The 13103-nt window shown below is 41.9% G+C and overlaps 2 protein-coding genes across 2 annotated transcripts in view; one reads left to right on the plus strand and one right to left on the minus strand.

Annotated features, from left to right (window-relative positions):
* Positions 1 to 303, plus strand: part of LOC124046471 (echinoderm microtubule-associated protein-like 5) — a 59579-nt gene extending 59276 nt beyond the window's left edge. Inside the window, 1 exon segment of the mRNA XM_046366866.1 lies at positions 130 to 303. Coding sequence (XP_046222822.1) covers positions 130 to 166 — 37 coding nt within the window. The 3' untranslated portion in view covers positions 167 to 303.
* A 6675-nt stretch (positions 304 to 6978) lies between these two features.
* Positions 6979 to 11145, minus strand: LOC124045268 (iron-sulfur cluster assembly 2 homolog, mitochondrial-like). Its single transcript, XM_046364557.1, has 4 exons — positions 11037 to 11145; positions 8923 to 9097; positions 8590 to 8705; positions 6979 to 7574 (listed from the first exon to the last, which is right to left on the minus strand). Exons 1-4 carry the CDS (start codon positions 11138 to 11140, stop codon positions 7400 to 7402), a joined length of 570 nt encoding a protein of 189 aa, XP_046220513.1. The 5' UTR covers positions 11141 to 11145; the 3' UTR covers positions 6979 to 7399.
* Positions 11146 to 13103: the final 1958 nt, after the last annotated feature.

A 13103-nucleotide genomic window follows, 5' to 3' on the forward strand; every position in this document is an offset into this window, starting at 1 on the left:
TGGTTCATTGCAGCAATTAACAATTAAATAAACATTGTAATGGTGTATGAAATACTGTAGGTTAGACTGCTGTGTAACTGTTACAGTAATAAGTGTGTTTTGCGTCGTCCTTTCCGGTGTCCTCTGCAGCCTGTTTGTCTGGAGGTGCGTCCATGCCCCACACTGAGATGCATAACTGGAGCGACACATCATCCAGTCCAGGGGGCTGCATGGGCTTTTCCCAGCATGGCTATTCAGAGAGAAGAACCCGCTTCGCTGTGGGGCAAGCATGTCAAAACGGACAACGCACCTGGCAGCTAGTAATCATGACTCACTGCCTCAACACTAGGTGCAATCGTCTGCGTGAGCCTCGTTTTCAGAAGCCCTGAGGTAGAGGACATTGAGTCACGACCGTTGCAAAATATCCCTCCAAGACATCACATCACAGTTGTAAAACTTGCTTTCATATCACCTGCACATGATTTTGATGGTCATTGTGGAGTGTGTCTGTGTCAACGTTCTAAATTGCAGTTTTGCCAGTTAGTACGAGTAAATGTGACTGATGAAAATGCCATTTTTAAAGATGTGTAATAAACTATCTTAGCCTTAATCTACTGGAGTGACTGATGAGGTTTGGAGTGGTTTGATGTTTGTTTTAAATCATTTCAGAGGTTTCTTTTGGACTAATTCTATTTTTTTCTTTTTTTTACCAATGATTTAAACTCCTGTGGCCTTCCTCCTGAATGTAACATCCACAGTTACGATCTGGATGTCAGCATGCCAAAGCATACTATGCACTGTACACCCGACCTGGTCACTGTGTTACCCTAATGATTTGTGTATGTGACCGTGTTGTCCACTGGTTGAACCTCAAAACCCCAGCAGTGTGTGACCATGTTGTAGCGATCTTTTAGGTTGTGCTGTAACCCTTCATAACATGTCATGTGTGTGTATACTTGTTTGAGGCTTTGTGTATGTGTGCAATGGGAGTGTATGGCTTATCGAAAGACAATACCGGATTCCCTGTCCAACCTAATTCCTCAGAGAAGGAAAGAGGCAAAAAATTGGTGTTTCAATGAACTGTTGCATATTTCCTTTCATCATTTTTCAGTGTGCTGCTATGATACAGTATTAAGAGCATCCATATTGATATACAGTGCCTTCAGAAAGTATTCCTACCCCTTGACTTATTCCACATTTTGTTTCATTAATCTGAATTCAAAATGGATGAAATATGTTTTTTTCTCACCCATCTACACACAATAGCCCATAATGACGGTGAAAACATGTTTGTTTTGCACTGTATTGAAAATGTAATACAGAAATATCTAATTTACACAAGTATTCACACGCGTTTGCTATTACACTCCAAATTGAGCTCAGGTGCATCCAATTTCCTTTGACCATTCCTTTGATCTGTCACTACAACTTGATTGGATTCCACCTGTGGCCAATTCCATTGTTTGGACCTGATTTGTAAAGAAACACATGTCTATATAAGGTCCCATAGTTGACAGAGAATGTCACAGCAGAATCTACCATGAAGTCCAAGGAACTGCCCGTAGAGCGCCGAGATAGAATTGTGATGAGGCATATATCTGGGGAAGGATATAAAACCATTTCTAGGGTGTTGAACGTTTCCAAGAACAGAGTGGTGTCCATCATTGGGAAATTTAAAAAAAAGATGGAACTACCCAGACTATGCCTAGAGCTTGCTGTCTGACCAAACTGAGCAACCGGGAAAGAAGGACCTTGGTCAGGGGGGTGACTTAAATCAGTTTTACCTCATTTCTACCAGCATGTCACATGTGCAACCAGAGGAGAAAAAAAAACTCTAGACCACCTTTACTCATTTTACATTTACAACGCATACAAAGCTCTCCCTCGCCCTCCATTTGGTAAATCTGACAACAATTCTATCCTCCTGATTCCTGCTTACAAGCAAAAATTAAAGCAGGAAGCACCAGTCTATAAAAAAGTGGTCAGATGAAGCAGATGCTAAACTTCAGGGCTGTTCTGCTAGCACAGACTGGAATATGTTCTCGGATTCTTCCGATGGCATTGAGGAGCACACCACATCAGTCACCGGCTTTTTTCAATAATTGCATCGAGGATGTCATCCCTACAGTGACTGTGCGTACATACCCTAACCAGAAGCCATGGATTACAGGCAACATTCGCACTGAGCCAAAGGTTAGAGCTGCTGCTTTCAAGTTGTGGGACTCTAACCCGGAAGCTTATAAGAAATCCTGCTATGCCCTCTGACAAACCATCAAACAGACAACAGGCAAAGTGCCAAAGCAGGACTAAGATTGAATCCTACTACACCGGCTCCTATGCTCATCGGATGTGGCAGGGCCTGCAAACTATTACAGACTACAAAGGGAAGCACAGCCACGAGCTGCCCAGTGACACGAGCCTACCAGACGAGCTAAATCACTTCTATGCTCGCTTCAATGCTAGCAACACTGAGACATGCACGAGAGCATCAGCAGTTCCGGGAGGACTGTGTGATCACGCTATCCATAGCCGATGTAAGACCTTTAAACAGGTCAACATTCACAAGGCCGCTGGGCCAGATGGATTACCAGGACGTGTGCTCCGGGCATGTGCTTACCAACTGGCAGGTGTCTTCACTGACATTTTCAACATGTTCCTGATTGAGTCTGTAATACCAACATGCTTCAAGCAGACCACCATAGTCCCTGTGCCCAAGAGCACTAAGGTAACCTGCCCAAATGACTACCAACCCATAGCACTCACATCTGTAGCCATGAAGTGCTTTGAAAGGCTGGTAATGGCTCACATTAACATCATTATCCCAGAAACCCTAGACCCACTTCAATTTGCATACCGCTCAAACAGATAAACAGATGATGCAATCTCTATTGCACTCCACTGCCCTTTCTCACCTGGACAAAAGGAACACCTACGTGAGAATGTTATTCATTGACTACAGCTCAGCGTTCAACACCATAGTGCCCTCAAAGCTCATCACTAAGCTAAGGATCCTGGGACTAAACACCTCCCTCTGCAACTGGATCCTGGACATCCTGACGGGCCGCCCCCAGGTGGTGAGGGTAGGTAGCAACACATCTGCCACGCTGATCCTCAACACTGGAGCCCCTCAGAGGTGCATGTTCAGTCCCCTCCTGTACTCCCTGTCCACGCACGACTGCATGACCAGGCACGACTCCACACTCCAGACGACACAACAGTGGTAGGCCTGATTACCAACAATGACAAGACAGCCTATAGGGAGGAGGTTAGAGACCTGGCCGGGTGGTACCAGAATAACAACCTATCCCTCAATGTAATCAAGACAAAGATGATTGTGGACGACAGGAAAAGGAGGACCGAGCACAAACCCATTCTCATCGACGGGGCTGTAGTGGAGTTGGTTGAGAGCTTCAAGTTCCTTGGTGTCCACATCACCAACAATCTAGAATGGTCCAAACACATCAAGACAGTTGCGAAGAGGGCTCAACAAAACCTATTCCCCCTCAGGAGACTGAAAATATTTGTTATCAGATCCTCAGATCCTCAAAACATTCAGAGCATCCTGACTGGTTGCATCACTGCCTGGTACGGCAACTGCTCGGCCTCCGACCGCAAGGCACTACAGAGGGTAGTGCGTACAGCCCAGTACATCACTGGGACTAAGCTGTCTGCCATCCAGGACCTCTATACCTGGCGGTTTCAGAGGAAGGCCCTAAAAATTTTCAAAGACCCCAGCCATAGACTGTTCTCTCTGCTACCACATGGCAAGCGGTACCGGAGTGCCAACTCTAGGACCAAAAGGCTTCTCAAAAGCTTTTACCCCCACGCCATAAGACTGCTGAACAGGTAATCGAATGGCTACCCCCCCCCCCCCAAACCCCTCTTTTACGCTGGTGCTACTCTTTGTTTATCATCTATGCATAGTCACTTTAACTATACATTCACGTACATATTAATTACCTCAATTAGCCCGACTAATTGGCTATACGGACTATTTGCATTGTGTCCCGCCACCCCCCCAACCAACAACCCCTTCTTTTACTCTGCTGCTACTCTCTGTTGATCATCTATGCATAGTCACTTTAACTATATCCACATGTGCATATTACCTCAATTAACTCTGTACCGGTACCACCTGTATATAGCCTCACTACTGTTATTTTCACTGTCATTTGACTGTTTTTTTATTTTGTATTTCTTTACTTATCTATTGTTAACCTAAACCTATTTTTTTGTTTAAAAATTCTACTGTTGGTTAGGGCTTGTACTTACAAATAAGGATTTCACTGTAAGGTGTACTACACCTGTTGTATTCAGCGCACGTGACAAATAAACTTTGATTTGATTTGACCAAGAACCCAATGATCAATCTGACAGAACTACAGAGCTCCTTGGCTGAAATGGGAGAACCCATCAAAAGGACAGCAGTCTCTACAGCACTTCACAAATGCACTTCACAAATGGGCTTTATGGGAGTGGCCAGATGGAAGAAAAAAAAGGCACATGACCGAGCGCCTGGAGTTTGCAAAGAGGCACGTGAAAGACTCTGAGAGCATAAGGCAAAATGTTATGTGGTCTGATGATACGAAAATGTAACTCTTAGGCCTGAATGCAAAGCACTATGTCTGGAGAAAACCAGGCACAGCTCAACACCCTTCTAGCACCATCCCTACCGTGAAGAACAGTGGTGGCAGCATCATGCTATGGGAATGCTTTTCAGCAGCAGCGACTGGGAGACTGGAAAGGATAGAGGGAACAATGAATGGAGCCAAATGCAGGCAAATCCTTGATGAGAACCTGCTTCAGAGTGCAAACAACCTTAGACTGAGGCAAATATGTATGTACCAACAGGACAATGACCTCAAGCATACAGCCAAAGCAATGCTGGAATGGCTTCAGAACAAGAATGTGAAAGTCCTTGAGTGGCATCGTCAAAACCCACACTTGAATCACATTGAAAATCTGTGGAAAGACTTGAAGATTGCTGTTCAATGCCGCTCCCCATCTAATTTATGAGCTTGAGAAAATCTGCAAAGAAGAATGGGAGAAAATCCACAAATCTAGATGTGCAAAGCTGCTACAGGCGTACCAAAGACGACTCAAAAATATCATCGCCACCAAAGGTGCTTCTACAAAGTATTGACTCAGGGGTGTGAATACTTATGTCAATTAGATATTTCTGTATTTCATTTTCAATACATTTAAAAACATGTTTTCACTTTGTCAACATGTGTATATGGGTGAGAAATAATAATGTAATACATTTTTAATTCAGGCTGGAACACAACAAAATCTGGAATAAGTCAAGGGGTATGAATACTTCCTGTAGGCACTGTACGTTTAAAAGTGAGTGGCTATTTTTTACAAGGATATAGGTGTATGTTTCTTGTAACCAGATATGATACACCTAACAGAGTAAATTGAAAATATGAAATGTGAAGAATGTTTTCCCTCTTGTTTTAATTACGTTGTTAAATAGATGACATGTTTACTGCATATTTGATTTACATTACATCAATGTAAATATAGTTTGTAAATATTATTTTGTATATTTTTTGTGAAATGTTTCTTAAATCACATTTTAATAAAGAAAATGTATAGACAACAACATAAGTTCTTTATCAGGCAGAGGGTACTAACTCAACCAAAAAGGTATATCAATCCAGGAACTATTTGCATACAGCAGTGATCTAAGCTATGTAAATTTGATGGTTTGCTGAGCTAATAATAAACTGTTGAGATGATAGCCTGTTCAGAAAAAATAATTCCCTTATCATTCACAAAATGACGTTGATGTTCCGAAACAGAGAAGAGTATTTAAAATGGTAATGCCCTAATGGTAGTTGCAGGCGTTAAAGCCACAACAACAAAATCCCATGACTAAAACTGTCAATCTCAGATAACTTGGCCCCTCAAACAATCTAACTTCCCCTGACCATCATGATTTTAGGGAAAAATTATCATTTTGTACATTTAAACTGTGAGTTTGACCAATTCCTCCTTTTTAATATTTTTTAATATAAAAACATTGGAAACCTTTATAAACAAATCCATATGATGGAAATCCTTCGCAGTGATGGAGAACTTGAACTCCTGTACTGTAGTTACCTAGTGCTGATTGATAGACCTATCTGTGATTGACTGACCACACTTCCTAGCTACCCAATCATCTTCATGACATAATCAGAAAGCTCCCATTTCAGTGGGTAATTACACTAAACAAAAACATAAACATAACATGAAACAATTTCAAAGATTTAACTGAGTTCATATAGTTCATAAGGAAATCAGTCAATTCAAATGAATTCATTAGGCCCTAATCTATGGATTTCACATGACAGGGAATACAGATATGAATCTGTTGGTCACAGATACCTTTAAAAGGTAGGGTCTGGATCAGAAAATCTGTCAGTATCTGGTGTGAATAACATTTGCATCATGCAAAACTACAAATCGCTGCAAGATCCTACACGTCATCTCTAGCTGACACTTTTGCTAACAGGTATTATGTCAATTTAAAACTAGCACAAGATAGTTCACATAATTGTTAATTTAAAGATATTTTGCCAATTTATTCATTTTTACATTTAACTAACAGATAGTTAATCCAGAGATTCTTACCTTTGCCTCGATTCGGCAGTCTCGTCCAGATTATCATGGCATTTGTAGTTCTTTATGATAGCCATATTAGCAGCTAATTTGTATTTCATTTTTGCGGGTTAATCCAGGCAAATATATTGATAAATCACCTTGTCCTAGTGGGATTTAGTTATCAAAACATCATGAGAGGGTAAACCTACATGAAACACAGCCTTTATTTTAAGTGTTTCTAAAATCCCCTATGGGAATAATGAATGGTGGAAAAACAATTGGAATCATTTCCCTGTTTGACTGCTAGGTTTTATGGGTATTATGACTCATACTGTGGTATACTCTATGACCAGTTTACATACACCAACATCAATTTGATCCCAAATAAAAAAGCCATGTAACATCCTTTTAACACATTTTATTGTTAGAGATATGACCCATTTTTATATATACAAGCACATCTAGGTACGGGATACACTCTAGCACATACAAACCACTCCAAAGCATAGTCTTCATTTAGTATAAATGTATAATGAATCAATAAGACAGTGTTTCATATTGTAATGAAATGTAACACTAATCCATCTATTTGTATCCAAGAAAATCTCAGATTCTCATCCACTTAGTTTAATTTGTAACCAAGCATACTTTACCTAAAGATACACCAGTCTGTCAATGTTTTTAGTTGCTGAGTTGCTACAAGTATCGTCTGTAAATTGTGTAATAACTTATGCAATCATGAGAACACGTTCTCTGAATATATAATTTTATGACTTAGTGAAGGATGTAGGGGATGAGGGTTTGAGAGCTGAAAGCCTCAGGCCGAGACTCATAACTTGACTGAGAAGGAGGTTCCGCAGGAGCAGCCGTGGTCTGCCTGGGGGTTCTTCAGCATCTGGAAGGAGGAGCGGATCAGCTCACGAGTATAGTCCAGTGTCGAGCCTTTCACAAACTCCAGGCTATCTTGGTCCACAATGATCCTTACCCCTCCCTGCTCAAACACCCTGAGAAAAAAATGGGGTGCAGTAGAAAGAGTTTAGAATGGAATAAAAAAATGAGAATTCGAAGGGATTGAGGACAGAGAGATAGCATGTAACACAGTGTAATGATCAGCTATACAAACCCACAGACTGTGTGGTGAAGAAAGCGCAACAGCGCCTCTTCAACCTCAGGACGCTGAAGAAATTTGGCTTGTCACCTAAAACCCTCACAAACTTTTACAGATGCACAATTGAGAGCATCCTGTCAGGCTGTATCACCGCCTGGTACGGCAACTGCACCGCCCACAACCGCAAGGCTCTCCAGAGGTTAGTGCAGTCCGCACAACGCATCACCGGGGGCAAACTATCTGCTTTCCAGGACACCTACAGCACCCAATGTCACAGGAATGGCAAAAAAATCAAGGACAACAACCACCCAAGCCCCTGCCCGTTCACCACACTAACATCCAGAAGTCAAGGTCAGTACAGGTGCATCAAAGCTGGGACCGAGAGACTGATCAGGCCATCAGACTGTTAAACAGCCATCACTAACACAGAGAGGCTGCTGCCTACATACAGACTTGAAATCATTGGCCACTTTAATAAATGGATCACTAGCCACTTTAATAATTCTACTTGAATAATGTTTACATACCTTGCATCACTCATATGTATATACTGTATTTTATACCATCTATTGCATCTTGCCTATGCCACTCTGTCATTGCCCATCCATATATGTATATATTCTTATTCCATTCCTTTACTTAGATTTGTGTGAATTAGGTAGTTGTTGTGGAATTGTTAGATTACATGTTAGATATTGCTGCACTGTTGGAACTAGAAGCACAAGCATTTCGCTACACTCGCAATAACATTGCTAACCATGTGTATGTGACCAATAAAATTTGATTTGAGATGATTGTGTTAGCACAAATAATTGTGTTCCTGCTGCATGCCATTCAACACATTAAATAGTTCATTCATAATGAGGTCTTCTTGAATGATTACAGAGGTACAATCAATCAATGACAATTACCTGTCATCCTCATTCCTAGTACTGTCAACGATAAACTTGTACTGGAACCCAGAGCAGCCTCCCCCTTCCACCTGTATTTTCAGGTACTCTCCCTTATCCATGATCTCTCCTAACCTCTGAACAACACACAGAGAAAAGGGTAATTAATTATGTCAGTCGTTGACATTGTGGAGTGTCCTTGTATCACTTGATCAGTGTTGATGAAAGTAAAAGTGAGTGCTTGAGAAAAACAGAGCTTTTACAGCCCACACATATGGGAATTATTTCAAATGAGAAGCTACATGGTATACTGTACATGACATGTAAGCAAGTTGAGTGAATAATTGCCCTAACCTTAACACATGATGCACTGAGGTATACTTTCTCTTCAACTGGACTGGACTCTGCTGGTTCCTCTTCGGCTGATGTGCTGCTTAATCGAGAGAAATCTGTGTAGAGGGGTTGTGACCTTTGGGAACATCTCAGTAATATTGGTTGGCCCACATTGGTGACAAGAGGAGCAGAGGCCCTAAAATAAATACAATTATTCAGTCAAATCAGAGTACCAAAGATGCTCAAGACATACACATCACTCACTTTGAATATACACTACATGACCAAAGGTATGTGGACACCTGCTCGTCAAACATCTCATTCTAAAATCATTGGCATTAATATGGAGTTGGTCCCGCTTTGCTGCTATAACAGCCTCCACTCTTCTGGGAAGGCTTTCCACTAGATGTTGGTACATTGCTGCAGGGACTTGCGTCCATTCAGTCACAAGAGCATTAGTGAGGTCGGGCACTGATGTTGGCTCGCAGTCGGGGTTCCAATTCATCCCAAAGGTGTTTGGCAGGGTTGCGGTCAGGGCTCTGCAGGCCAGTCAAGTTCTTCCACACCGATCTCGACAAACCATTTCTGTATGGATCTCGCTTTGTGCACGGGGGCATTGTCATGCTGGAACAGGAAGGCCCTTCCCCAAAGTGTTTCCATAAAGTTGGAAGCACATAATCATCTAGAATGTCACTGTATGTTGTAGTGTTAATATTTCCCTTCACTGGAACTAAGAGTCCTATCCCAAATCATGAAAAACAGCCCGAGACCATTATTCCTCTTCCACCCAACTTTACAGTTGGCACTATCCATTCGGGCAGGGGACGTAGTCCAATTGCGGTGAGCTTTACACCACTCCAGCCGATGCTTCCATGGTTGCTCATTTCATGAAGCTCCCGACGAACAGTTCTTGTGCTGACCTTGCTTCCAGGGCAGTTTGTAACTCGGTAGTGAGTGTTGCAACAGAGGACAACACTCGGGGTTCCCATTCTGTGAGCTTATGTGGCCTACCACTTCGCGGCTCCGTTGTTGTTGTTGCTCTAGACGTTTCCACTTCAGAATAACAGCACTTACAGTTGACCTGGGCAGATCTAACAGGGCAACATTTTTACTAACTGACTCTAACTCTATCTAACTCTATACTACTGACATATAAGGCCTAACGTTACACTGACAGCAGTGCAGTCTACTAGTTACTACTACTTATGCCTCGATCACACCGATAGTGTTATAGCATTTTGGTACACCAGAAGTACATTCATTTCCAATGGAACGCTGATGCGTCAAACTGTATGTTTGACAGAAATGGTAGCAGAAGGTGAATGTTTAACTTTTGTTGCACACATATCCAGATGATGCTGCGTACCATTTTTCACAAAGCCGCTATCGGTGTAATCGAGGCGTTCGCTGCAGGGAAGGGGTGGCAGGTAGCCTAGTGGTTAGAGCGTTGGGCCAGTAACTGGAAGGTTGCTGGAACAAATGCCCGAGCTGACAAGGTACAAATCTGTCGTTCTGCCCCTGAACAAGGCAGTTAACCCACTGTTCCCTGGTAGGCTGTCATTATAAACAAGAATATGTCCAACATAGGCACCAGAGAACACGCTGCAACTGCTCTTGCGAGGCAAACGCAGCGTTCCATTGGAAATTAATGTATTTCCGGGGTACCAAAATGCAATCACACTGTTTGTGTGATCGAGGCATTAGCTTTGGAACACAACATCGGGAGTCTGTTGGTTAATATTGTGGTAAGGTTGTTTTTTTCCATCGCCACCCACCAGAACGATGCACAACTCTGGGAGTCCAACCTGTGTCCCAAAGCCTATAGGGATGGGTCCAGCCTTGGGGTCATGTATAAAGGCTCAGTGGATCATGAGAGCTGGCTAGACCCATGTGTAGCTAGATCAAGACACACAACGTTGACTAAGTCCAAAGTATTTGTCTGATTAGATTGTAGGACAATGTTTTATTAACAGCAATCAAACTAGATGTAGCTAGATGACGAAAGCTTGACTGACACAAAATGATAACCAATGCTGTAATGTTAAGAGAGCGGAATGGACAGAATTATGTTGTTTATATGCCTTCTTAAACAATTCCCGTATATTATAATACCCATATAATTGCTTATTGTATACCTAGCAAGGGTCCATGCTCTTGTCTTTGTCGCACTCAACATAGCTCCTCGACCTAGGAATGACATCTTCCATAACACTGTAGCTAGAAAGCCCACCCCCAACATGGAGAAACTGCGGCGTCAGATCAAGTGACGGAAAACGATTGGCCACGACGTCACAAGAAACGCCTACCGTGCAATATATAAAATATATGATTCGTTACATTCAACGCCAGTCAGCGGACCTTGTAGATTCGCGACATTTTTCTGTGACAATGAGTGTCTGTCGGCCTGCACCTGAAGCAAAGATGTTTTATAAGTAACCAAAGATTGAGCAGAGCCTGTCGTTTCTAATGGGAGAAAAATAATAATCGTGAGCATGAACAAGCAAGGAGGTGGACAGAGCCAAGAACGAGCTAGTGAGATCCTATTGTCGCGTTCTAGCATTTATTTGCATATTTCTGTTAGGGAATACCGACTCTGCGAAGTGCGCGTGTGGAGTAACGCAATTCGCCCTCGCACTCCCAAACAACGCACCTTTTAGAAACGTTGACAAAGGGTAGGCTACAAAACACCGATTCCAGTTTTGGCAACAAAAATAACTGTATGGTGATCAAATGTTTAATCGATGAGAAAATGTGCAGAATTTCGGCCAAAATCCATATCGCTCAATCTTCTCCCACCTCCGGCAACTAGGCTTCCTCTCGTGACCATATTTGGTAGTGAGTGGAAACGCCAACCAGATGCTGGCTGGAATGCTTATCATTAATACATCCGGTGAAATATCTGGCTTATTCTAACTGTGCCTGAAGAACCCAAGCGGTGTGTTTTAAAAAGTTGTTTTGTTCGCCTAATATATATATTTCACTTGTTATATCGGTGTATATTCAAACGAAGATAGAAAGGTAGTTAACAAGTGAACGTTGGATTGATGGTTTTGTTACTGTAGACTAAGGGTTGCCAAACCTTTTTTCGTCCACGACCGCATTTGGATATCTGAAAATTCTCGCGACCCCAACCAGCCAATGTTTACATTTTGTTTGTGGCTATGGCAGGCAATTGCAAAACATTCTAACAGTAGAAAATAGTAAAAATAAAGAAAACCCTAGAATGAGTAGGCGTGTCCACACGTTTAAATGGTACTGTATATATACGTTGAAAAGTTTGGGGTCACATTTTCTGTCCTTTAAAATCACATAAAATTCATCAGAAATACAGTGTAGACATGGTTAATGTTGTAAATGACTGTTGTAGCTGGATGATTTTAGATTTTTTTAAATGGAATATCTACATAGGCATACAGAGGCCCATTGTCAGCAACCATCACTCATGTGTTCCAATGGCACATTGTTTTAGCTAATCCAAGTTTATAATTTTAAAAGGTTAATTGATCATTAGAAAACCCTTTTGCAATTATGTTAACACAGCTGAAAACTGTTGTACTGATTAAAGAAGCAATACAACTGGCCTTCTTTAGACTAGTTGAGTATCTGAAGCATCAGCATTTGTGGGTTCGATTACAGGCTCAAAATGGCCAGAAGCAAAGAACTTTCTTCTGAAACTCGTCAGTCTATTCTTGTTCTGAGAAATGAAGGCTATTCCATGCAAGAAATTGCAAAGAAACTGAATATCTCGTACAACGCTGTGTACTACTCCCTTCACAGAACAGTGCAAACTGGCTCTAACCAGAATAGAAAGAGGAGCGGGAGGCCCTGGTGCACAACTGAGCAGGAGGACAAGTACATTAGAGTGTCTCGTTTATGAAACAGATGCCTTACAAGTCCTCAACTGGCAGCTTCATTAAATAGTACCTGCAAAACACCAGTCTCAACGTCAACATTGAAGATGCGACTCTGGGATGCTGGCTTTATAGGCAGAGTTGCAAAGAAAAAGCCATGTCTCAGACTGGCCAATAAAAATAAAAGATTAAGATGGGCAAAATATCAGAGACTGGACAGAGGAACTCTGCCCAGAAGGCCAGCATCCCAGAGATATTTCTGTATTTCTGTACTTTGTCATTATGGGGTATTGGGTGTAGATAGGTGTTTTTTTATTTATTTAAGCAATTTTGAATTCAGGCTGTAATACA

Source organism: Oncorhynchus gorbuscha, linkage group LG10 (genome assembly GCF_021184085.1).
Source record: "Oncorhynchus gorbuscha isolate QuinsamMale2020 ecotype Even-year linkage group LG10, OgorEven_v1.0, whole genome shotgun sequence".
Classification (NCBI taxonomy): domain Eukaryota; kingdom Metazoa; phylum Chordata; class Actinopteri; order Salmoniformes; family Salmonidae; genus Oncorhynchus; species Oncorhynchus gorbuscha.

Coding starts and splice junctions, on each gene's coding strand:
- LOC124045268 (XM_046364557.1), bottom strand. CDS start 11,140: ATGTTGGGGGTGGGCTTTCTAGCTACAGTGTTATGGAAGATGTCATTC. Junction 9,098..11,036: donor AGAGCATGGACCCTTGCTAG/GTATACAATAAG, acceptor TATTTATTTTAG/GGCCTCTGCTCCTCTTGTCA. Junction 7,575..8,589: donor ACTAGGAATGAGGATGACAG/GTAATTGTCATT, acceptor TTTTTTTCTCAG/GGTGTTTGAGCAGGGAGGGG.